This window comes from Leuciscus leuciscus, assembly GCF_965113295.1.
Source record: "Leuciscus leuciscus genome assembly, chromosome: 13".
NCBI classification, from domain to species: Eukaryota; Metazoa; Chordata; class Actinopteri; order Cypriniformes; family Leuciscidae; genus Leuciscus; species Leuciscus leuciscus.
In genome coordinates, this window is record NC_138737.1 from 3,510,260 (window position 1) to 3,537,759 (window position 27,500).

Here is a 27,500-nt window from a genome sequence, read left to right on the forward strand (position 1 = left end):
CGATAGTGTATAATATTACAAAGGATTTCTATTTTAAATTATAAATGCTGTTCTTTTTCTAAACTTTTTACTCAACTGTTTCTAACATACATCGATAATAATCAGCATATTAAAATGATTTCTGAAGGATCACGTGACACTGAAGACTGTATTATATACTAGGGGAGAGCGGGGCACAACCTAACGCTTTTTGACTTTCTCAGTTTGTGTAAATCTACTTATGGTTCAGAGAATTTATTTTTTCCCACATTAATTTCCCACATGTCTAGTACAATTATGTGGTTTTGTTTTATTAATACAGTATATACTTTTTTCTTGACATACCCCGAAAGAATGGAAGTGAAATGTGACAACATGCCCCATAGGTGGGGTACATTGTAACATGTGTGGGGCACATTGTAACATAACATATGACAGCTTAAAATGTTATCTGATCTAATAAAAAATATATACAAAACAAACTAAAATATTTTCTAAATAAAATACAATTAAAAAACTTTGTCATATAAAATAATGGCAATTTTTAATAATTAAATATAAACAATTTTTTTCGCTCCCCTATATATTCGTAAATCGGACCGCATTATGTCAATCGAAGTACGTTTCTTGCCATTACTTCACGATACACGGTTTTTATTTTGCATCAATTTCAACACAGAAAAAAAAAAAAAAACGCATTTAGTATTAAAGTTTGCATTGCATTTACTGAGTTTAAGACCATAGACAGTATGTTTAAGACTGCAAACTCTCACTCAAGTTCCATATTATTTCGGTGCAGAAAAACACTAGTGCAGAGATTTAACTCTAACACAAGCCCTTACTGCCACCTACTGTCTGAGCAGTGGACTTACAAGCCCTCTCATGTTATTGTTACACATTTTTATAGCCATGAACCTTTACAAGATGTCAAGGTATTTTACAATATTACAATAACGTCCACTTCTTACAGCCTCTTTCAACGGTTTGCGAGGTTTGGTGAACGAGTTTATTATGAGGAGTATACTGGGTGGTTTTTAACCTAGCTGAATTAAAACTCATGCATAAATGAAGAAACTGAAAAAAGCTTCAAATTATTTAGTCAAAAGTAAGATATTAGACTTTCCAGGCATTGATTTGCAGTGAAAATACCAGCATTTGCAGGCCTACATTTCAGTATTGAACGTTATAGAAAAGTGATACCGAAAAAGAGAAGAGTATCTAAAATATTTAGTCACTTATTGATATTTAAATAATTTTTTACGCCATTTCAGCAGCAGGAGAACAGAATCGAGTATACATGAATATCAGATGATGTCACCAACGTCTCCTCACTGACGTCACTCACTTCTAAAACTTGTCTGCCGCCATCTTGAGTACCTTATTCGGCAAGATCGATATGTCAGTTGCAAAGGAACTAGCTAGCTATGCTTTCACAACACGGTAACATAAATATAACTTAAATGTAACATAACATAAATCTGTAACGTTCGTTATTTTGAATAGAAATCATCACTCAAAAAGCATTCATTCACGTCTTCTCCGGTTTATTTGTGTTCAAATACACGCAATACAGTATCCGCCAGGGCTATTAGTCCAATGGTAATCAGTGTTTGGTGTAGGCAATCAGTACAGTGATTGATATGACCAATGAAAACTTTAGAATCAGCTGCAGGGCGGGATTTCCGCTGAAGTGGTTTAAAAAAAAAAAAAAAAAAATCACGCTTCTGTTCTGCCTGCGGTCCTGCATGACTTCCTCATTCTGACATCCGTGATAACAAAGCTAAAGTAACATCTCTTCACCTGAAACAAGAAGCTAATAAATGCACGGTTTGAAGTATATGTGATTTGTGTGTGATTTTCGTGCGATTGGGGAATTTTCATATGAATAAAGAATGTTTACAGTATGCATGCTAGGTAAGGATAGGCCATAGCTTCATATAAAATGTTAAATATAACATATTTCAAAATGTTTTTTTGACTTGAAACCATTTTAAACCGCGACCGGAATATGATACAAATCCTCGATGGTGTTTTAAAGTGAGTTAAAAGTAAAAGTGTAATATTAATCAATTAAATTGTGTCATGTAACTTTATGCTACCTGTTGTGCTAATGCACCTGCTGCAGGAGCTATTCTATTCCATACAATAATTTTTGTTAAAGAATTCAAATAATGTTTCAAGAATAGTTATTTTTTTGTTTGTTTTCTAACAAGACTTGAGATAATAGGTTTGTCAGTACCATAGACAGTACTCGGTAGGTACTCAAGATGGCGGCCGTCAACTGGAAAAAGAGCGGATGACGTAAGAGGTCACGTGACTGATATTCATGAATATAACAAAAGTTGTATAATTAAGATTAATGCAAGAATTCAGATGACACTTTTAAATACATCAGTTATAATAAAAACGATCACTACATAATCTTTTAATCAGCTGATAATATTCTGGTTTGTGTCAGCTAATTCATCTAATTTGTCTAAAGCTGCACTGCGCCAGCACGACCACTAGATGGCGGCAAAGACTTCATTAAGTGAAATCATGTGTTTCATAACACCAGCACTCCACTGGAAATAGACCGACCTCAGTCTTATAAACTACCAGACTTAGGCCTGGTCTCACAGACAGGATTAGGCATAGTTCAATTACAACATTTAAGTAGCTTTTATAAACATGCCTAAAAAAAAACATTACTGGTGTGCATCTTGAGACAAAACAATGGCGCTGATATTTTAAGATATGTCAGTGCAAGTTGCTTTCAGTTAAAACAGCTCAAGCACGCATTTTAGTGCAGGACTAGGCTTAAGCCTTGTCTGTGGAACCAGGGGACTTTTTCTACCACATTACTAAGATCATAAGGTTTAATTGAGAGTACTGATGCCAGTTTGGCATATCTGTGGTCCGAGAGCTGCAGAAACTGGCCTGTGGCCAGAGGTTAGGAAGTCCATGTTCTCCTACTGACTGAAATCACAAGCTGTTAACATGCATTATTCCTCCAAAATTCTCTATAACTCCTAAAATGCTGCATTCTGAATCATAAATCCATATTCAACTATATGAAATATGATTATTTACAACCAGATTCTGAATATTTCAATTGGAATCTTAAACAATGTTATTAATAAAGAGACTGCAATACAGAAATAGACATGGGCCATTACATGAAGCTTTTTTTACCTGCATCACCACAAAAACACACAGTAACCCATTTATTAATATTCATGAAAATATTCTTTACCAAAACAATTTTTTTTTTTGAAAACTTGTGTGCACTCGCGTGTAAATATCCAAGGATAGGTGAGTTTTTTAGTTTTTCTTATGAGTGATTACGTCTTTATACCATCTGACATTTTTAGTCATTAAATCTAAATTGTATACAAAAAAAAAAGTTATACGTAATTTATAAAGTGCTACCGGGTTCAATTTGTGCATCATATTTTATAAATGAACTCAAAGGCCTGTGTATTCTTTCACTGGTCCAGATTAAACTGTTATATTTATATATTATACTCCATTAAATGTACACGGGTTGCGTAACGGCGTCTGACGTCACAGCAGTCACAAGACTTCAGTCGCGCGCGCCGCGGCCTTCAGTGCACGCGCAACAGACACGCGAGCGCGCAGCGATGGGGCTCACCGCGAGTAAAAGGAGTTTTATAAAACCCGGTTCGACTCGGATGTTCTGAATCACATCGGATCGATCACTATGGAGAGCTGAATCGGCGATTGATTCGTAAAGGCAGCGAGATTTTGGAAGTTGATGCCGTTGTAAGGTCGTTTAATAATAACACCGTGGATGCGGTTGCTGTGAGTGACACCTCCAGACGTCGTCAAGGGCCGTGGATCTGTTGTTAGTGCTACTGAGTCTAACTAACGTTAACCGGGGGTGGTGATGCTGTCCGTGCTCTCGTACGGTCGACTGGTGGCCCGGGCGGTCATCGGCGGACTCTCTCAGACCGACAGCCGGGACTACAGCCTGGTGTCCGCCAGCTTCGGCTTCGGGAAGGACTTTCGCAAGGGGATTTTGAAGAAAGGGATGTGTTATGGTGACGACGCGTGCTTCATAGCCCGACACAGATCTGCTGATGTGTTAGGTATGTAATGGCTAAAACCATTAAAGCATATTCGTGTTGTATGCAAAGATAATGTGCTCGGAAGAACTGGTTTAGGCAAGTACCATCGTGCTTTAAATCGCTTCTGACGTCACAACTGTCGCACATCGGCACAACAACAAAAGCCTTTGCAATGTGTGTATTTATATTTTAAAAATCTATTAATTAAATCGACTTTAAATAACATTATTTTAATATAAAGGAAAATATTGAGGCAATTTTAATGACATGTTTCATAATAGTAAACATTCAGTTTAATTGGCTGCTTTAAAATATCTCCTCTTAATTTGTTACTACGTATTTGAGTATATTGGAATAATGCTTATACTTTTTACTCACTGCATAATAAATGAATCCAGAATTGCTTCACCTGCCATCAAACAATTAGCCTAAAGAGTATAAAATGAGTGGGAGCCCGTTTCTAATGTTTGGTCCTCCACGTGACTGGATGGTATGAACTGTTTTAGTTATTGTAGAAAAAAGCAATACACAGTGCTTTCTATGGAGTGTGCAAAAAGTGATATGAGATGATTACTTATTAGTCAGCACAACGTGGCTTGTATTTAAAATAAAAAAGTGTTGGTATATGGTATATTTCATAACCATATAGACCTGTTAGTGACATCAACATTGCTTCTAACCCGAGAATGGCAACTTTTTGGTGTTAACAAGAGTGCACATTAGTTTGAGTGTAACAGAATATCCATTGTCTAGTTACAAAGAAGTACATCTGAAAAGATGTGGGTGCAAAACAATAGATGAACACTGTCGGCCACAGACCTGGGTTTCAGTCTTTGTCTTGAAAGCAAATCTTTTACTTCATGCTTTGCTTGGGGTTAGAATATTTTTAGATGTCTCTAAAGAGTTTTTTAGTAGTCCTTCAAAGTTCAGTTTTAAGATGAAGCGGATTAGTCCTTGCACTGCACCAGTTTTCTCTGTCATTTAAGCCACTCATAATGGCTGTAATAGATGTTAGTAGACCTGCTAACATGTTTCTACGGCCTACTTGGACAGCTGTACGTCAAAGTCAAATCAACCTGGGATCTAAATCCTCTTCTACAGCTCAAACACATGATGGCCTAAGAAACGACAAACCAAGACTTCTCAAGCTTCAAGCCAGCAGATCTATCTCTGGAAATCCCAGTGCTTTTAAAGGCGAGATCACAAGAGGATGCAGGTCGATGTGAGGGGACTTGCCTTGCCTTGTATGGTCACGAACGAGGGTTCCTGCTCATTGTCAGATAGGAAGCTGGGAGGGTTTTGTAGGGAAAATTCCCTGTCTGTTGGACTGATTTGGAAATGCATGCACATGACATCAATGGGGTGTAGGCAGTAAACGTTTGCTCTCTTAATATTCAATCAAGACTGGTGCATCTTACAATCTACAAATCACTTTATTTACTTGTCTTGAGCATAATTCAGGGTTCCCACACCTTGGTTAACTTCAAATTCAAAGACTTTCCAGGTCCAATACCCTCAAATTCAAGGACTTAATGTGGGGACACGTTTGTTGTTGTTGTTGTTGAGGTGCCATCGTATTAGTTTTGCGCACGTGAACGCCATGGCAACGTACAACACAAAGTACCTCACGTGGGAAACACTTAACGTAACGTGTAAATGCGCGTAACTAACGTTAATCAAGCAAGCTAGTGTGCATAGGCCACGAAGTGTTGGCGAAATAACACATTAGCGGACCGGAGGGAATAATATGGATTTTCTTTTTTTTTTTTTTCACAAAATAAATTCAAGCACTTTCAAGGAACTGTATCTATGCATGTTTCTTTTCAAAAACTTTCCAGGACCTTGAATTATTTTTCCAGATTCACAAACTTTCAATGATTTCAAGGACCTGTGGGAACCCTGATAATTAGTGGTTGACAGATGTGGGGTTTTCAATGGCAAATGTGCACAAAATCGCATATTAAAGTGAAATTAAATGAAACCTAGGCTACTCTTTCCATCGTTAAAGCATTTAGGGGGTGTCATCTAATCACAATAATCTCAAAATGGGCAACTGATAGCCAACATATTAGTCTATCACTAAACATAAGCATTATGCGTCATATACAGAAGCAGCTTTGAAATGCTATTACCCTTCATAATTTAGTGGGAAATTAGTTTATTGTCATTAGACACTGTTCTGACACAGTTCATCTCAAATCTAGACAATAAACTAACCTACCTGTTTTCTTTACTATTTTTATTTGAGTCTGATACTGTTTTGCATCTCCGGTTTTAAGGTTGCTCTTAGCTTTGTTGCTTTTATTTGTGTTTTATGTGTTGTTATGCAGGTAATATTTTCGTATTATTTATCTGGTTGTTCTGTAAAGCACTTTGGTCAGCCGAGTGGCTGTTGTAAATGTGCTATATAAATAAAGTGAACTTGAACGTGAACATCTCCTCGTTAACCACTTTTTACTTTTCAAAGTCCATTTTTGGTTGTGGGTCAACAAGTTTTCCCATCAGATATGTTCACTTTACCTCTTGATCACCTCTAAATCCTACTAGATAATTCAGTTTGACCTTACATTACAGTATGATTAATTTTATATTATGGTAACACAATATAGTTAAACTCGACTACGGTGTATTTATACCATTCAAAAGCTTTGGGTTGGTAAAAATAGTTTATTTTTATTTTCTTATGCTCACCAAGGCTGCATATATTCTATGAAAAATACAGTAAAAATCAATAATATTGTGAAATATCAGTACTACTGCAAATAATTATTTTGGGTTTTATTTCTTCCTGTGATCAAAGCTGAATTTTCAGCATCATTACTCCAGTCTTCAGTGTCACATGATCCTTCAGAAATCATTATAATATGCTGATTTGCGGCTCAATAAATATTTGTGATTAGCAATGTTGAAAACAGTTGTGCTGCTTCATATTTTTGTGTTCTTAAGTTAAAAAGAGCAGCATTTTTTGGAAATCAAAATCTTTGTAACATTATAAATGTCTTTGCTGTCACTTTTGATCAATTGAATGCATCCTTGCTGAATATAATTATGAATTTCTCTCTGTAGATGCAAAAAAGCTGTACACAAACATCACAGCTATTGGAAGTTGTGTTGTCGCTTGTTAACCATTTCTAAAATGCAGCTCATTGTGTTTCTATCACCTCTATAGGTGTGGCTGATGGAGTGGGTGGCTGGCGGGACTATGGGGTCGACCCCTCTCAGTTCTCCGGGACGCTCATGAGGACGTGTGAGCGGCTCGTCAAAGAAGGGAGATTTGTGCCGAGCAACCCAGTGGGAATCCTCACCACCAGTTACTATGAGCTACTTCAGAACAAAGTACCGCTATTAGGTGAGCATATTCAGCTTTAGATTATGGATTATGAAGTGAATTCATTTCACAAGTAGAAACAGAAGTGTGCAGTATGCTTTACAATGGAAGTCTCTCTTCTCTTCACATGAAAGTGTCTAAATGAGAGAGCTGCACATAAAAAGCATTTGCATTGAAGTGTCTTTTTGAATATATTTTCATATTTCAACAGTTTTCATATCTAAACTGTAGAGACATTAGATCATAATGTGTTTTGGAGGCTTCGACATTATGCTCTGGCTTCAATTAAGGTGCGGTCGCTCAATTTTGTGTTCCGTTCACTTCCATTCATTTTCTTTTGTAAACGGGAAAATGCGTCATATTTTCATCTTTTGCTACATACTAAAGATCAGTTTTTCCACAAAGTAACTTTAGCATCAGGCTAACATTCATAACCTAAGGTGTCCATAACCTAAGGTGTTGATGTGCAATGGTATGTTAACTATGCATGCACTGACATGTGAGACAGTACACACAGATATGCTATAAAACTGAGGACTGGATGTTCTGGGACAGTCAAGAGTAAAATTAAATTTTTCCTGCCTTGGGAACGAAATGTTTTTGGGAAGGGCCCTGGTTCATTCTTCTCAGGATAAGATCAAAGCCGTAACTAAAATGTAATGGACTGAAATGAGTCACTTGTACAGTGTGCTGCCCTCAAAAACACACTGCGTGCTAGATGAGTCACGGACAGAGAGTGTATTGGGTCACAAGATTGGATTTTGTTATTAAATCTGCACAATTTCAAAGCTAGTACAACTGAAAATAATGTTTATTTAATTATCAATAAATCATATTTATAAAAAACTTAATGTAATTGTTTCTACTCCAATTCATTGTTGAAATGCGTTTAAAAAAAAAGTTTTCATGGCAGATATATTCAGGCATAAACGTTAAATAATAAATGTCAAGTAAAAATAATGAACAGTAATATAGTGCATATATTTAGCGAATTGTTTTTTACATGGTTTCTGCAGGGCATTAAATGGCATTAAAAAGCACAATTTTAATCCTACAGGCATTAAAAATTTAGATAGTTTTGAAGAAAATGTTATATTATCAATTTATTTGAATATAGCCTTCATAATGAATCATTTTTATTTGAAGAAAATTTTATATTATCAATTTATTTGAATATAGCCTTCATAATGAATCATTTTTATTTGCTGTCGCAAAATATGTATGTTAGTGTGATAAACATGCGGAACCAGTTTGGTAATTGCTTCTGGTATTTAATCAATTGACAGCACAAATTTACTAATATCTATATAGATATCTGGTTAACGACGTGATTACCGTAGTCATGGATCATGTATGGCATTAAAAATGTAAAAAATGGCATTAAAAAGCATTACATTTAATTTGAAGATACCTGCAGAAACCCTGTGCTCTATAGAGTCCAAATGAACAAGCTATAGACACTGAATGGCTTTCCTGAGGAAAATGTAACATTACATATTGTTCTCGAGCTGTTTTATTGAAGTCTTTTCGCAGTTGAAACACGAATTGAGCGATTGCATGAGTCATGATACATTTCACTAAGTTGTACCGGTTCTTTCAACACTGCTTCTGATGTTCATTCATGTTTATTTAATACAATGACTATTAGTGAAGGGGAAGAGATGATCGGGTCACGTGCCGCTGGAACTGAGGCATTACAGCGATCTGTCACACCTCATTAAAGAGTATCAAAATTACATTTATCGGTTGAATTTCGTTAGAAAATAGACGATTTGAAAGCTGAGACTTATTGCGATTAATGGAGGTTTTTATACAAATAATGTCTTGTTCGTGCATCAACTGAAAATAGCACAGACAAAAAGATATCGGTTCATCAAAATGAAGATTAATTAAATTTTAGGCTGAATGTTTTCAATTCAATTTTGGTGCATCGCTAACTTAAAGTTGCTATGCTTTAAATGACCTATCATGTGACTGATTGAGCATCTTTCTCTACTTTAGGAAGCAGTACAGCGTGTATCGTGGTACTAGATAGGCAGAGTCACCGGCTACACACGGCTAACCTAGGAGACTCTGGCTTTCTGGTGGTTCGAGGTGGAGAGGTGGTGCACAGGTCTGATGAACAGCAGCATTACTTCAACACCCCTTTCCAGCTCTCGATCGCCCCTCCAGAGGCAGAGGGCTCCGTTCTCAGCGACAGGTGAGACCCCTCACTCCTCTAGCTTTCTGATTATGCAACAGCATCGTGTCCCCAACCTAGACGCAAGCGAGACGTAATCCCCTGGCTGTCAGTGTGAGAGCATGATTAGGTCCTCACTCTGAGAGCCTGGTTATTAACTCGACTGGATAATCAGTTCCTCCTGGAGAGAAATGTGTCACTCTGTGTGAACACTACTCTACTGTCTAGGATACGTAATGATCTCTATTCTCCTATTTCAGATTAGAACGGCTTTATTTGTCAAACTACATTTCATAATTGTGCACCAAGCTTAATCTATCCTAGTAAATGGATGGGATTTTGAGCCGCAACTTATATTAAAGGGGTGGTATAATGCCCTTTCACAAGATGTAAAATAAGTCTCTGATGTCCCCAGAGTGTGTATGTGAAGTTTTAGCTCAAAATACCCCACAGATATTTTTATATAGCATGTTAAAGTTGTCACTTTTTGAGGGTGAGCAAAAACGCACCGTTTTGTGTCTGTTCCTTTAAATGCAAATGAGCTGCTGCTCCTGGCACAGGGGGCGGAGCTTCAACAGCTTGCACTCACACAGACATGCACTGAAAATTTCAAAAACGTATAGCCTTTTATGGTCAAACTGGATTTAGTCAATGATGGAGATGAGAGTCAAAAGGACATTTCTGTATGGTTAGTTGATGAATTTATGTAGCTTATGTGTAGTTAGTTTCTAGTCATTGATTAGCATATTCTGTCATGATAATCTATAAATCACGCTCCCGGGGGTGGGGTTTATGTAAATTCTAGGGTTGGTGATGTCACTAACCCGGGAGGAATGTGGTGTAGTCCCAACCAGCCGTTGTAAAAGCAAATATCTCCCTTTGCTGTGAACTTTGAGCGTTGTAACTTTGCAGATGTTGTTTATGCTCAAACAGCAACATTACACACTAACTAAAGTTAGAAAAGTGAAATCATAATCAACCACCCCTTTAACTTTTACTCTAGACTCCACATTAACACAACATTTTTTTGCATTATCTAGATTTATTCTCAAGCTTTTTAAGACATCATGTTAAGGCTGTTTTAATTATTGATCATTAATAATATTATAACTTTAGATTCATAATTCAGGGTTTGCATCACGCTTTGATTCACAGGGCTATGTTGACTGATTGCTGAAAGCACTGAAAAACAAGTGCCTCTTCGGTTATTTCAGCAAATTGAAAACAATGACTGCAAAGATTACATCACTAAATTCAGAATTCAGCTCCTGAAAATTTGACTTTAAAGTGCCCCATTATGCTTTTTCGAATATTACCTTTCATGTTTGGACTGATTTAGTAAGATTATGCCTGAAAAGGTTTTGGATTTTTTTTATCATATGTTAATTAAAAAAATCTTGTATAATATGACTTGCTATTTTTGTAAAATAGCTTTGAATGCTGGCATGGCACTAAATAAAACAATCTGAATCTGAATCATTGGCTGCCCGCAAACATCTATTTTGACCCGCCCTCAAACTGTAGTTGTAGCTGAGACTGGGAGAGTTCGGTTCATGTGGTCGACATGTCAAGAAAACGCTGTTTTCTGCGCTGCAAAGCAAATCTACTTTTTTTGCATGCACTTCCAAAGGATTAGACTCGCGCTATTGATACGGTAGAACTGATGCCACCGTTACTGTTTATATCACTGTGTATGCAAGCGTTAAGGAAGAGCTGAAACTTAGCTTAGTTTTCTTTGAGAAATTAGGTGATGTGCTATGGATATTATCAGAAAATGTAAGTGTTTTTGACCTTGGATGCATGTAAACCTATTGTCTAGCCATTTCAGTCGTACCCGACTCTTGGTGATTCTCTATAAGCCATCTCTCGCCATATGCAATAGACTCTGTTCATTTTCTTAGCGATAATTTTTTGTTTCAGAGTAGGTTGCCAGGTCTTTCCCCATTATATGACTTGGGATTCCCACTCTGGCTAGTAAACATGACCCTAAGTCAGTGATTTACAGTGCATTTATCACGGTTAAGCGGTGGTGTTGGGCTGTTTGTGCTCTGAGCTACATCCAGTTAATTTTAATCTTGGCTATGACTTGGCTGCCAAGCTAATGGAGACAACCTTAGCATGGCGTCCGTTAACCCTGACATTAGCTGGTTTCTCTTTGACAGATGAGCTAGCTAGTGGAAGTAGTTCTCTGAGGCCAGTTTGCTGGTCTAAATCTTTAATACTGTTCCATTTTTATAAACCGTTTCCACTTCTTAATTCTCAGAATTTTTTTATTCAGACTAAGTATCATGTTTAAACCGCATGACCCGGGTCACGGCACAGACGGAGGGAATGACAGCCAGTGTATTCGTATCAGTGGGCATAATGCCCGCTACTGAGTTCCTGGAACAGAACACGACACTTCACTGCTGATCTGTATGTACTGTAATGAGGATCAAGCTAAAAGCTTCTTAGACTGAAACTGCTTTTATTATTTTCAACTGTGCTTCTAAATATGGTCAGCAAACGGCAACGCTTACTGATTATTAGAGCTACAGACATATTTCAACTGGGACGGCACAGAATGTGCACATAGTTGGTTTTGATGGATTGTTGAGGTGACCTAAAGACACTGAGAAACATTGTGAGAAGTGAATATTTAATTTCTTTCAAATATGTCAACCTTCAGAATGGGAATATCACAAAACTATTGAGTTTACTTGCATTCAAAGTAACAATTTTGGGTAACACTTTATTTTACAGTTACATATGTTACATGTACTTACTATAGTAGTAACATTAAATGATGCATAATTACATGCAACTAACCCTCAACCAAACCCTAGTCCTACCCTAACCCTATAGTAAGTACATGTAGTTGCTTAATATTACTCAGTACTTAAATATATAATTACACTGTAACAGTAGCCGTGTTTCCATTACCCCTCAAATTTCGCAAATTGAAATTGCGAATTGAAAATACGGCCAAAGGAAACGCGTCAATTTCGCAAAAACTCGCATTTAACGCAAAAAACTTTTTAAGATCGCATGAGGTGGTTTTTCAGGCGATTCAAAAAAGAAATATTTTGCAAAACTGCAATGGAAACAATTTTTGCGTATTTTCAGGTCACCTGACGTAGATGACACGGTGTGTTTGGACAGAATTTGAGACGGAGTTCTTTATTAAATTCATAAAAGACAGACGAATTACAGGAATAATGGATTCTAAACCTCAAATAAATGCCACAATCAAGACCTCGAAGCAGAAATGAGGGAGAAACACCCAGAAACACCTCATATGTGCCGCTCACAAGTATAATAAGGGTTGTTCTTTACCATTAATGCTTTGAAAACACACATACATCTCCTTAGATGAATAATAATGGCCAGTGCAGTGGCTGGGATTAGTACATAAACCTACCAACGTCCGTTACCATGGTTTTTGGAATGATTTTACTTATCGCGAGAGGAAAAAATGACGTTTTAGTCGCATAATATCGTTTAATGGAAACGCCGTCATTTCAAAATAGTTTTTTGTCGACATGTAGAGAAAAAAAAAAATCGCAAAAGTTTTGTGCAAATCTGTAATGGAAACGTTCCTAGTGACGCCTTAAAATAAAGTCTAACCCAATTTTGTGTCCTCTTGTTTCCCACAGCCCTGATGCGGCTGATAGCTCATCCTTCGATGTCCAGTTGGGAGACATCATACTCACAGCTACAGATGGCCTCTTTGACAACATGCCAGACTACATGATTTTACAAGAACTCAAAAAGCTCAAGGTACCGGAACATCTATGTACTGCACTTCACTCTGTCCATTTTTCTGTCTTCCAGCGACACTGATACGAATTGTGTGCTTTGCTTTCAGAATGCCAACTATGAAAGCATCCAGCAAACAGCCAAAAGTATTGCTGAACAGGCCCATGTTTTAGCATACGACCCCAATTACATGTCTCCTTTTGCACAGTTTGCCTGCGATAATGGCTTAAATGTCAGAGGTGAGATATACTCTTTTAAATGTGACTAAATTATTTCATTCATTTTGAACAAGCTACAACTTTTCCTTTTCCTGATTTACTTTCTCTTTACAATTTTCTGAGATGCTAAGGTGTATACACTTGCTCTGAAATCAATTACGTTTAAATTTATGCATTTGACAGATGCTTTTACTGTACATTGAAGGAGTTTACCAGTTCAATGCACTATAAAATTACATAAATTGTCACACTTTAGTTTTGGTCCAGTTCAGGGTTATTATAGTTACCTAAAACGTAAACAGTTTGTTACTTGATATAAAAATAAAAACACACTTTTGTTACTTGAAATCAAATAAACGATAACTAAAACAAAATATAAAAAATATATATTTCAGTTAGTTGTTAAAGCAACATTTCATTTATTTAGTTTATTAAAACAACTAAAACAGAAATAAAAATGAAAACTGTATAGACATTAAAAAACAAAAAACACTATTTCACAAACTTTCTAAAAGTTTAAAATAAGTGGAAAATACAAAAATAATAACTCAAAATATTTAAACTATAATGGCATATCAATTATACTTAAAATAACACTTTAATTCGATTTATTTTCTTATTTTCAAAATTGTGACGACACAAATGTCTGAAGTAGAAAATGCACGAAAAATGCATACTTTAAATGCATAAAAAATTGGCTTTGGATGAATGCAAAGTGTCGGATAAACGAACGCAGGATCATTGTTAGTAGGATTACTCCTCTGAAAATAGGTCAAGAATTGCATTTTGGGCAAATTGGGTAATAATGTGGTCATCTTTTTAATCCCTTATCAATGCATTAAATTCATTATCAGGTAACACTATACAATAAGGTTCTTAACATGAACTAACATTGAAAAGCACTTCTAAAGCATTTATTACCGTAATATCGGTTAATGTTTAATTTAACATTTACTAAAACATTATTAAAATCAAAAGTTGTATCTGTTAATATTATTTAATGGACTAACATGAGCCATTGTTTTTGTATTAACTAACTATTCAAAATAGTGTAACAAATGTATTGCTCATTGTTAGCAAACTAACATTGACTAATGAGACCTTATTGTAAAGTGTCACCCATTATCAGATTAATGCATTTTTATTTTCCTAACTGACATGTATTCATCGGCACATGTGAACGTTGTAGATGTCAAATAAATATGTAGTGTTGATATTTGCCTGACAACGTTCCCTCTTTCTCTTCTCTCTGAAGGAGGGAAGCCAGATGACATCACTGTTCTGCTGTCAATCGTGGCGGAGTACACAGACTAATGTTTGCAAGGGCTGCAAAATGCTTCTCTTGTTGTCTTCCTCTCAGTCACTGGACTGGCAGATGTTTCCTGCTGGCAGGATCGAGGGCTGTTGGAGTGTTCTAGTTCTGGCAGGGACTTGAAGCCCACATCTGTTCCCTGGGTTCTTCACCCTCACTAGACTGTACTTCTGATGATGTTGCCTGCAGGCTCATGTAAAAGATCACCACCTTGATACAGACTGAGTTGTGCTTTGCAAGGGCTACGACAGGTGTTCAACACTTTTCTAGTACGTCTGAAAGAATCACCAGTGTTTCTGCCGTCCAGTGATGATGAATGAGTTGGTGGTAATGATGTGGATGAGAGTTGGAGGGTTTAGAAGGTAAGAATGGAGAGAGAACGAGGGAAAAGCAAAGCAGAAAGAAATAATTTGATTGGGGACAAGCGTACCAAAAAAAAAAAACAAAAAAAAATCCGTATCAAAAAGAAACATTAATGCCTGGTTCAGATTACACGAATTTTTTTGTCTATTACGATAGTCACTGTGTGAGATTTACGCGGTTTTGACTCCTAAAATCTTGTGTCGTGGACAATAAACATGTCAGACTACATGTTTCTTTTCCGACCAGTCATCGTGTGCCGTCTCACTCACACACACACACACGCTCGCTCACTCACTCACACACACACACACACACACACACACACACACACTCACTCTCGCTCGCTCGCGCGCACACACACACACTCACTGTCGCTCGCTCACTCTCGCACACACGCACACTCACTCTCGCTCACTCACGCACACACTTACTCGCATGCTAGTCTTAATTAAACATGCTAGTCTTTTTATGGTGATGTCGTGAAGCATCGCAGACGCAACGTCGGTTGACGCCCACTATGACACACTATACGAGATGAAACGATCGAATCTTGCGTCCCGACACCCCTTGTGTCTTTTACGAATCCCCACGACACCCTCCGTCAAACGGATCGTGCCAAAATCGGGCTAAACTCGTGTAATCTGAACCAGGCGTAAGATGGAAGCGTTGTGCCATGGGATTCTCTGACTTTGCAAAAGCCTAAGGGAGTTACATGAGTCTTGAGATGGCACGTTTTTGCCTGTTTACTTTCTATTTTAAAAGACACCCGATCTGTATCCTCTGGACAGACGTCAGCTGAGATGTGAGGTTATTAAGCAGCAGTGACTACTACAAACTCTTCACTAGCAAATGGACAGTTTGTCGTCAGTGTCGTTGCGTAACTTTACGATACTAGATTGATTATGACGCTTAACCTCATCAAAATACTGTCCGAGTTAATGATCAACAATAGAAATGCCTTTCTTCTGAGATCTTAACTGATGAAAGACACTTTTCTCAAGACAAGTTCTCATAACGTAAAATAAAAGAGTAGGACGGGTGTTTGTGTGAGCAATTCAAAGTACAGGGCAATGGGGAGACGGAAACCTTTCACTTCATATTTATTAATTTAAAACAGTATTGAGTTTTTTTTAAAATCAGACTGCAAGGGATTGTGGGATGTGTCGAGAGGAAAAAAAACAGTCCCACTTAAACCACTTTTAAGAGGTTCACATGCATGTGTGTGTGTGTGAGAGAGAGGAACGTTTACGATCTGTAGATATATTTGGAAAACCGGCTGTATATTTATGTATGACATGTCTGCATTTGGAAAGTGTAGTCATTACACATCAGATGTATATGAGAATATATTTGATAATTGTGTGGATTCTGTTATTAAAAAACGTTTTTTTTGTAAAATTTAAATTTTAAAATATCCCTCGAGGTGTTTACGCACAAAGCTAATGCTAGCATCTGTGAATGCTTTCAGTGGGTATGTCATGATCACATGATCTAATAAAGTTATATTTTTATAACTTCTGTAGGTCGCTGTTTTTCATTTCCCATGATGCATTGCAGTTATATACTCTATAATCAACTAGGTCTCCCTGCAATATACACATTTATATCTGAACTTTACAAAAAAAATTATATATATATATATACAGTACAGGCCAAAAGTTTGGACACATTACTATTTTTAATGTTTTTGAAAGAAGTTTCTTCTGCTCATCAAGCCTGCATTTATTTGATCAAAAATACAGAAAAATATATATTGTGATATTATTTCAATTTAAAATAATTGGTTTTCAATTTATTATACTTTAAATTATCATTTATTTCTGTGATGCAAAGCTGAATTTTCAGGATCATTACTCCAGTCTATCACATGATCCTTTAGAAATCATTCTAATATGATGATTCATTATCAAAGTTAGAAACAGTTTTGCTGCTTAATATTTTTTCATAACCTGTGATACTTTTTTAGGATACTTTGATGAATAAAAAAATAAAAAAAGCAGAGAAATCTTTTGTAACAACAAAATTACTGGTCAGTAATTTGGGGTCAGTAATTTTTTTTCTTTCTTTTTTTAAAATAAATCAATACTTTTATTCAGCAAGGATGTGTTAAATTGATAAAAAGTGATAGTAAAGAAGATTTATATTATTAGAAACTAACTGTTTCCAACACTCATAATAAATCAGAATATTAGAATGATTTCTAAAGGATCATGTGATAGACTGGATGTCACATGTGACACTGAAGACTGGAGTAATGATCCTGAAAATTCAGCTTTGCATCACAGAAATAAATGATAATTTAAAGTATAATAAATTGAAAACCAATTATTTTAAATTGTAATAATATATCACAATATTACTTTTTTTTTCTGTATTTTTGATCAAATAAATGCAGGCTTGATGAGCAGAAGAAACTTCTTTCAAAAACATAAAAAATAGTAATGTTTCCAAACTTTTGGCCTGTACTGTATATGCTAAAATTTGTAATGTGATTCATATCAGAGCTGGGTGTTTTTTTACGTTTGTCATTTTAGCTTTATTTGTAGTTGTTGTATAGTAATTGTGTGACAAATATTTAAAAAGCAAATACTGCATGTAATCTCTTGATTTAATATGAGCAATTCATAAAAGCAGCATGAATAATAATTATAGAAGTATATAACAGTCTTAGATGAAGCATAGCATGTTTCACTGCAGGGGACTGATGTCTTCTACCCACACAAACCGCAATGCTTGTTTCAGCTATAGAGCTATTCTAATCACACAAGCCATTTGCACCCTGATGAATTAACTGGATTACAGCGTCGGATGAGTCTTCAAGGCCACCCGCAGAAAGTAGCTGTCACACATCTAGTTCTGTAGTGATTTTAAGTTTGTTGAAGCAGAAGTGTCTAATTTTAATTCAATGTTCAATAAGTCGGCTACATGTGAACCATTGGTAGATTGGAAGCCCCTTTCACACAGCGTGTTGATCCTGAGAAATTGCCGTAAAATTGCTAGAGTGCCTTCTGTGTGAACGCAAACACGTCCCGGGATTGATGCCCGGGATCGATGCCAGGATGGGGACCTAGTAACATTGCCGGGATCAGTCCCGGAACGCGCCCTGTGTGAACAAAAGCCAGGACCAATGCCATAAAAGGGTATTTTGTTGCTCTTAGAAGAAAGTTTGTGTTCATCATCAACAAAGAAAGAACGAAATAATGTCTGCAAACTGGAATGAAGCCGAGACCAGAACATTTTGCAAAAGAAAACCACAAAAAGGTTAATTATAGATCAAATAAGACAGAAACACACCCGTTCACCGGTCATTTTCCTCAGCTGTAGGCAAAGACAAGTTTCAAATCAGTGCTTCTCCCGGGAGACTAGCGCTAAATGAATCCCCTAGTTTAGCGCCATCTACTGTTTTAGAAGAGGAAGTTGCTCAACTGCATTTGTGAGAAAATCTGCCTGGACACATTTGTGAGAAAATCGAGCCGAGAGATCTCATCGAAAGCCAAGTGTCGCACAATCATAACAGACAGATATGCATTTGTATGCACTAGATTTGGTATTTGTTCAAAGGTTCCATGCAATTTGTAGGATGGTTTGTATTTATTTGTGAAGTATTATCTTGGCTCATTTATTTATATTTGTAAAACACAATACATATTTGTTACTCCACTGCATTTTCACTCAAACTGACCTTTGTACTTTCACATTGCTTTCTGTTTGTTTGCGAGTCGAGTTTTCATTGCGAAGTAGATCGAGTTTGTTTGCAAAATGCTGGATTTGTTTGTTTAATTATGGCACATAATTCGCTGCATAGATTATTAGTGAATTTAAGACGCTGTGTCCACCAAGTGCACGACTACAATGGAAAGAGCGGTAGCGGAAGATTAGACTGGCCTTGCGTCACGTGTCTTTACGGGATGTGTGTGAACGCACTCACAGATTCCGGAAAATCACTGGCAGTGTGAATGAAGCTAAATCAAACAATCCCGGGACACATTATCCGTGTATTTTCCGGAATCTCCGTGTGAAAGAGGCTTAAATGACACTCTTCAGCTTTAAGGCTTCCATTTCTTTGCATTTTGCAGTTCAATATAACTGCAAGTTTTCCTACATTTTGTGCTCAATTTAGGTGTAAATTCCATGAGAGTCTGAAATACAGCACAAGTTACATCACCAGTAAGTGTTCGGGGATTGCATTTGTCAGTAGTCAACAAAACCAGTAGTAATGGTCATGACGCTGACGTGCGATTGGTTGAACAGTCACAACCAATGTGAACCAAATGAAGACCCCTTCATGGGGAGCGAAATTAAGTTATTCTGGTTTGCCCGGCTATCCAACTTAAAAGAAAAGGTAGACCAGTTTAAGCTTCTCCCTAACATATTTTTTCAATCCAACAGTTGAGCGAAAAACACAAGGCTTTCTCTGTATAATGCGGCGAGGTATGTTTGCAATACCAGTAATTGCTGCAGGCTTATATAACAATGGTTTTTCAAGCAGCATTTTAAAGCAGTGAGTCAAATCTTCCTCTGACTCATTTGGTGGACACAAAGAACATGGAGTCCTTCAGTCCTTGAGAATGTTGTTTGTTTTAAAAAGTTTTCACTTATCTTCCCCACAGTGACCGAACTCCTCTGAACTGTGTGTTTATGTAGGTAGACATTCCTCAGCAACAGAAAGTGAATCCTGCCCCACTTGGCTTCTCTGAAACTTTACTGTTGTCACATAGTTTTCCTTTTATCTCTCCAAGAACAGTTTGAACACGCAATGTATTGTACATTACAAAGATGTTCATGTAAGAACCAAAAACTAGCTTACACACTTTAACACACATTAATAAAATAACACAAGTTGTGCGCTAACGAGGATTAAAAGGCCTTGAGGAAGCCCTTCCAATTGAATATATATATTAAACTTTGAACTTTTTTGTAAAAGACAACATATAACCACAGAAAATATGCTGTTTTGTCTTTATAATGTACTGGGTTTATGTAGGCTACATCCTGCAGTAACGTCCATGCATTCTCTGCTTCAGATTAGCTGAAGGTGCTACCTGTGTCTCCTCTGATCCTCCGTCCTCCTCTGTGTCACTGCCACAAGCCAGGCTGGGCAAATCTGCAGTGTTACCGTCCCCTCCATCACTCAGCATAGCCCCGAAGAGCAGGGAGCGGATCTAGAATGAGACCCTCACGTTGTAAATGCAAACATCTGAGGAATTTTGACCTAAATCTAGCTTGATCATTCGACGAAATTGGTGTTTTGTGTCCCTCAGTTACATACATGTAAAAAAAAAAAAAGACTTTTGGTTTGGACAAAAACGTCCTGAAACCGTTTGATCTAAATGCTTCTGCTTTTTACCTGAAATTAGTTTTGCAGATAAATGTGTTTTAAACACATTAACTTCTTGACAAGAATTTTTTTTATTCTTGACAAAATTACTATTTAATTTACCCTATAAAGCCAAATACCTTATGTCTCTAAATTATGATCAAAATGTTGCTGTAAAAACTGCAGCACATAATCTTCTATATGCCTTCTGTAATCTGATTGTTTATACTCTTTTTACCGAGTAAAAACCTTTTATAATAATTGTAAAAACGTCCCCGATCAGCTTGTGGTTCATGTGTTTTTTTGCTATGAAATCTTTATATAAGAATAACTTTTACATCGTTAGTAATATTTCAAGATGAGCAACTTAGCAACTTACTTTATCCATACATCATTTGTTTTTAGAAAAATCGTGTTAAAATGTGAGTATTAAATATGATCCATCAGGCCTTTGAGGAAAAAGGTTTATTCGTTCATCTCTCAATCATCATTGTATGTATGTTTTGCCTATATATATATAAAAAAAAAACTAGAGCTTTGATCATAAAACTAAGCATTTAAATATCATCTTACTAAGATTATTATTGGCAGATATAGAGTGATGACTGGTATTTATATGCATTTTATGTAAGTATCTGCTGTGCTGTTATAAAGATCTCACTGATTTACATTACAAGCATCAGATTTCATCTTATGTTTTAGCCGTATAAATATCAGCAATTGCACCAAATTTCATATTTTTTCTAAACTGACGTGTTTCCCAAACTCGGGAAATTCCATGTTGTTCCTCAAAAAAAAAAAAAAAAGTTGTTCCTCGAGTCTTAGCTCCATATTCTCACTATATCAGATTATATGAGCCATAAAAGCCTGATGCATCAAATAGGACACATATGACAAAACTCTAAATGTAAAAAATAGAATAAAATAAAAAACATTGATGAGTTGGAGCAGGTTGTGAATGGAAAAAATGTGTTGGTCTGCATAATTTTCATACTTCCATTTGTTCGACTCAGATTTAACGATTTTACTATTATTTGAAAATATGGAATTATAATTTAGGCTATAAATCTGATAATGCCACAATGCAATTTATTGTTTGTCTGATAGAAGACTCTAACCTTAAATGTGGCTGGTGTTATTGGTGTAGTCAAGGCCGATTCAGGCACAAAAGTGGGTCTTGGCAGGATCTCTCCAGGTGCATGAAGCTGAATCATCTTCCTCATGTGAAGGGCTGGATTGAACACCTCACTGCCCTGGCTGGAGACCACACGTTCCCCATCAGCAATGCTCACCTCTGCTTCCATGGGGCCTTCACTTGTGGAGATTTCAGCAATGCACACCTCTGCCTCCATGGGGTCTTCACTTGTGGAGATTTCGGCTCTGGAGGTCTTTGGGATTGTAACATGACAGTCATCCCTAGAACACACAAGTCAAGTCAAGTCACATTTGTTTATATAGCGCTTTTTAGCTTGTTGCTGCTGAAACTGTGTTTCAATCATTTAAACAGGGAACCAGGCTTTCAAAATCACCAACGACCCAAAGCACGTCCTGTTTAGTGAGTATGAGCTGATGCCTTCAAGCAAGGTACAGGTTCCCAAACTGCAAGCTTAACAGGTATAAATTCTCATTTGTGCCGCTTTCAATCTAATCAATGAATAATAACAGATAAGGTGTGTGTGGGGGGTGTGGGTTTTCTTCTGTTTTTCTGTGAATGTGAGGAAAGTTATGGGGGGTAATGTGTGTGGTTGTTGGATGTTAATTGAAGTTCTGGATGGGATAATTATGAGCATGTTTTGTGTAGGTTAACTGTGTGTTGGGTGTGTGTTATACGCAATGTGTCGCCATTGTTCTCTCGAATGCCCAAGACGAATTTCTCCAATAGGAGACAATAAAGGCTTATCTTATCTTAAACATGGCCATTGTTTGTTATTCTTTTTTTTTTTTTTTTTCAAACAAGCAATTCAACAGAATAAGACTCTCTGCCACCCCCACCAGCTCTGGAGCATGACGTTAATGTGGTGTAAAGCATATAAAATTGACTCTCTGAAGTTTGTTGGGTTTTTTTTAAAGCGTAACTCTCGCCAGAATGCAACCTAGGGTCTTTTTGTGAATCTACCCGAGGCAAACTTTCGTTTAAAAGCATGATTAGGATGGAAACGCCACTTTTAAGATTGACCGTATTTTCGTTTTCGGTCAAATTGCCTTTTGAGTGCTTGGGGCACGACTATGATAGCATCAAAATCGCTATTTTTAAAACACTAAAAAGGCTCGACACAACATGAAACTTTGCTCGAAGTCTCACCAGGGGCTCTACACATGAACTCCAGCATTGAGAACACTGTTTGTGTACACAGAGTTTACTAAAAAGAAAGATTTTGAACAACTCACTGTGTTTCCGGCCGCCGGCATTTTGTCAGTCAAAAATAGTCGATCTCCGATTGCGAATGAACTGACTCTGAATTGTCGTATTGTTTCTTATATGAGGATCCTTTTTCAAATACAAGGTCAATATTGATTTTCACTAACGACAAAACAACAAATTATCCGTGAATTTATATGGAACTAAGCTTTAGGAGCTTTCCATCTTTAATCTCCTCCCTGTTACATTGCATTCGGAGATCGACTATTTTTGACTGACAAAATGCCGAAAACTGACAATTTGACCGAAAACGAAAATACGGTCAATCTTAAAAGTGCCGTTTCCATCCTAATCATGCTCTTAAACGAAAGTTTGCCTCGGGTAGATTCACAAAAAGACCCTAGGTTGCATTTTGGCGAGAGTTAAGCCGCTTGTCCACCAGCGTCTCGATTTCTGACGCGACGCCAAAGCCCATTCATTTCCTATGGAACTAAGTCAGGCAGCAAAAATGCCCCCGCAAAGCATGATGGCGCGTCACGTCGATTTGGTCAACAGCGGCGCTGCAAAAAAGTATCTCGGTGGATACTTTATGCAAATGAGAGCGTCAAAACGCGGGGCAGCAGCCAATGGAAACTCGGTGGCGAGAATTTGTGTATGGGCGTTGCTATGGTTTCATTTTTAAAGTACATTTTTCCCGGCGCGAAAAGCAGCGAAAACGTCACAGGCGTCGCGTCGGAACAAAAATTTATCGGACGCTGGTGGACAAGCGGCTTTACACTTTAACTTGGTTGAATTGCAATACCCAAGAATTTGTTTAATAAAACATCTGTAAACCTTTTTGTATGTGTGCCTGTAAGTAAAGAGTTCGCAGCACAGCCTGAGTGATGTAAGTGCTATGGGTAACGAAACACGTGCAGGAATGTGTGAGGGACAGCAGAGGCAACAGAGAGAAGAGGACGAATCACACAGTGACAGTGACAGTGGGGGAGTGTGTGTGAAGGAAAGATGAATGCATGCCTCTGAATATGTGAATTGCTCCCCAGGGGGCAGGGCTATACTATGTTCAGATTTGTCTCCGTACCCGAACCAAGGCTCACGTGACAAACGTTCCATTGCATGTGAGAGCAACTACAACAACTGTTTCAACTTACTCAGGAAGATCTTTTTATCTACTCCACTATGAGGGCACTGTTTAGTCAAAATTATTTAATTTAATCAAAATGAAAATTCTGCCATCTTTTACTTAACCTCATGTTGTTTCCAAACTCGTACGAGTGTCTTTCTCTCTGCTGTCTGCATCCATTCAAATATTTATGGTGTAATTTTGAGCATTCAATTCCATTATATGTTAAAAAGTGGCCTTTTGTGGTTCATGGAAGAAATTCATAAATTCATATTCTATTCCTAGGATGAACTGTTCCTTTAAAAATCATCTCTCATCTCTCAGTTTCTCCTCATTTGTAAATTGCATTAGATTAAAGCATCTACTAAATAAATGTATGTGTTTTTATATCATTATTATTATTTTATAATTATATAATATTTATTTTTAATATATAATTTATTTATAGTGTTCAAATAATTAACAATCATTTTCATCCAAACAAGAATCAACATGAATGGCCTTGTTGTTGTATGGTAGACTTTGTCTTTACACTAAACAGCTCTGTTGACATCTAACATATGCAAATAAACCCTTTGCCCTTTTAAAATCAAGAGATAAAAAAAAATCAAGACTAGTTATTTATTTTAGCTTTCACTAGCATGAATTATTGCAGGTTGGCTGTACAAACAGTCAGCGGTGACGTAGTAGTGCACGCAACAGGTGACCCAGATGTTTGTTTCTGCTTGAGACTAACACACAGAACCACTGACACTTGATACAAGCACAAACTCTACGAGGAGGCGGGGCAAATTCAGTGACATCACTGCCCAGACTGGAAGAGTTACAGTGATAGATTAGAGAGAGACAGGCCAGCATGTCACAGCTCTAGCTCTGCGTTACCCTATATTATGTAAGCCGAGGTAAACTAGAGAACTAAAGCCGTCAATGAACTCAGCTGCTGTCTTGGTGCTTATGGACAAGGCTGTATGTCTCAGTGGTTTTGCATTTGCATTGCACCTAAAATTTTTAATTATAGGAAAGAGACTGAATGAAACAAGGTTACGGGGTGGAATATTCTGTCTATTTGTGAGGGCCAGGGTCTTATTAAAAATAAATGTACTGTATATTCTGTTTCAGAATTTAAATCATGCAGGTCCAGAACGGGGTCAGCCCTATGTTCCCACGGCCCTATGTTTCCACATTTCTAAGAATTTTTTTTTTTACTGAAAATTTTGAAAATTAGGCCCTATGTTCCCACAACCATATGTTCCCACAGCCCTATGTTCCCACAGTCCTATGTTCTCTCATTTAACTATGTCCCCCACGAAGGGTAGGTTTTAGTGCTTGTACTGGTACAGGGATAGCCCAATAACATCCCAGACAAGTCTCCCTCCTGTGAGGGGTAGGTTTAGGTATTTTAGGGTTAGGGCTGTGGGAACATAAGGCTGTGGGAACATAGACATGCTCCCGTTTAGAACAACATGAAGGTTAAAGGATAATTCTGGTATTTAGCACTTTGAGTCTCTTTTCTGGTTAAAATGATAAAAAAAATGTTTAACTTATGCATGAAATGTTCCTTTAAGAACATCAGTCCATCATGGAAATATAAAGTCTGTTGTGAACGTACAGTATATGCATGTGAATATGAGGGGTTAAAATGAAATACCCATGTGCAGGTTGAGATAGACTTTCGAGGTTTGGATCCGTTAAGGTGGACAACACAACATGGGCCTCCAGCGTCATGTCTTTTACAGAGAAGGACACAGGCCTGAAAGAGTTCAGAATCATTCAACTAACAGCTATAGTTGGTTAGCAGCTAAAAATATGACTTCATGCTAAATACTGTATATGTGGGTTTGGTATTGAAAACAAAATAAAAGACTTACTGTCCAGCAATACCAAACTGACAAGATATTGGTAGACCATAAGACTCAGCAAAGGACAGCAGCCCCTAAAAGCATTTTAATAAATAATTATTTTCATTTTATATATATATATACACAGTACAGGCCAAAAGTTTGGACACATTACTATTTTTAATGTTTTTGAAAGAAGTTTCTTCTGCTCATCAAGCCTGCATTTATTTGATCAAAAATACAGAAAAAAAATGTAATATTGTGATATATTATTACAATTTAAAATAATTGGTTTTCAATTTGTTATACTTTAAGTTATCATTTATTTCTGTGATGCAAAGCTGAATTTTCAGGATCATTACTCCAGTCTATCACATGATCCTTTAGAAATCATTCTAATATGATGATTCATTATAAAAGTTGGAAACAGTTTTGCTGCTTAATATTTTTTCATAACCTGTGATACTTTTTTAGGATACTTTGATGAATAAAAAAATAAATAAAATAAAAAAAAGCAGAAAAATTATTTAAAAATAGAAATCTTTTGTAACAACAATATACACTACTGGTCAGTAATTTGGGGTCAGTAATTTTTTTTCTTTCTTTTTTTAAAATAAATCAATACTTTTATTCAGCAAGGATGTGTTAAATTGATAAAAAGTGATAGTAAAGAAGATTTATATTATTAGAAAATATTTTTTTATTTTGAATAAATACAGTTCTTTTTAACCTTTTATTCATCAAATATATTAGGCAGCAGAACTGTGTCCAACACTCATAATAAATCAGAATATTAGAATGATTTCTAAAGGATCATGTGATACACTGGAGTAATGATCCTGAAAATTCAGCTTTGCATCACAGAAATAAATGATAATTTAAAGTATAATAAATGTAAAACCAATTATTTTAAATTATAATAATATATCACAATATTACATTTTTTTCTGTATTTTTTATCAAATAAATGCAGTCTTGATGAGCAGAAGAAACTTCTTTCAAAAACATAAAAAATAGTAATGTGTCCAAACTTTTGGCCTGTACTGTACATACACACACACACACATATATCTATATATGCACAATACTGAATAATTAAGACCTGCCAAAACAGATTTGTATAGCGTTTTATACACAAGGAACACACTGATCCGAACACACTGATCCGAACACACTGATCCGAACTGACCCCGTTTAAGACTGCATGAGGAGAAGGTCAGTCATGTGTGTCCAGACCACAGTGTGCTGTGCTGTCCAGTGCTGTAACTCTTTGTGACAGGTTATCTGGTTCGAATCCAAGCATCTGTCCCACTGCATCAATGACTGACACAAACACACTGTAGCCTGCCAAGAAGTTACGCCACTGACATACAGCCAAAGCGCGTACGTGAAAGGGGTCGGTACTATCAGGGCATAATCCAGTGCCACGAGATCTCCCTGGATATCAGGGTCAAAGGTTGAGCTAGAGAATACAAAATTAACTTGTGTTTATAGTTTATCTTGGATACATTACAATTCCAAAATCACGTAAGTAATCATCGAGCATGATTGTAGTTTCATGTTGGTGTTTTTTTAAACGTTTCGTGGTTTTTAGAAGTGTGTAATCCAACAAATTTTTTTTTTTTTTTTTTTTTTTGAGAAAAGTAATATTGCTGATTACAGTTTTTTCCAATTGC

General features: G+C 36.7%; 2 protein-coding genes across 2 annotated transcripts in view; one reads left to right on the forward strand and one right to left on the reverse strand.

The window, feature by feature from the left end:
* The window catches only part of LOC309512314 (homeobox protein cut-like 2), a 222,641-nt gene that overhangs the window by 189,591 nt on the left and 5,550 nt on the right, over positions 1 to 27,500 (reverse strand). The window contains exons 8-12 of the mRNA XM_082187818.1: positions 25,855 to 25,919; positions 25,635 to 25,736; positions 21,845 to 21,920; positions 21,623 to 21,796; positions 20,230 to 20,349 (exon numbers count right to left, since the gene is read on the reverse strand). Coding sequence (XP_082043944.1) covers positions 20,230 to 20,349; positions 21,623 to 21,796; positions 21,845 to 21,920; positions 25,635 to 25,736; positions 25,855 to 25,919 — 537 coding nt within the window. The remainder of the gene's footprint in view (positions 1 to 20,229; positions 20,350 to 21,622; positions 21,797 to 21,844; positions 21,921 to 25,634; positions 25,737 to 25,854; positions 25,920 to 27,500) is intronic.
* pptc7a (protein phosphatase targeting COQ7 a) lies at positions 3,556 to 16,701 on the forward strand. The gene is made up of 6 exons (XM_082187903.1): positions 3,556 to 4,070; positions 7,219 to 7,398; positions 9,379 to 9,577; positions 13,192 to 13,315; positions 13,404 to 13,533; positions 14,768 to 16,701. The coding sequence occupies exons 1-6, from the start codon at positions 3,869 to 3,871 to the stop codon at positions 14,824 to 14,826; spliced, it is 894 nt and encodes a 297-aa protein (XP_082044029.1). The 5' UTR covers positions 3,556 to 3,868; the 3' UTR covers positions 14,827 to 16,701.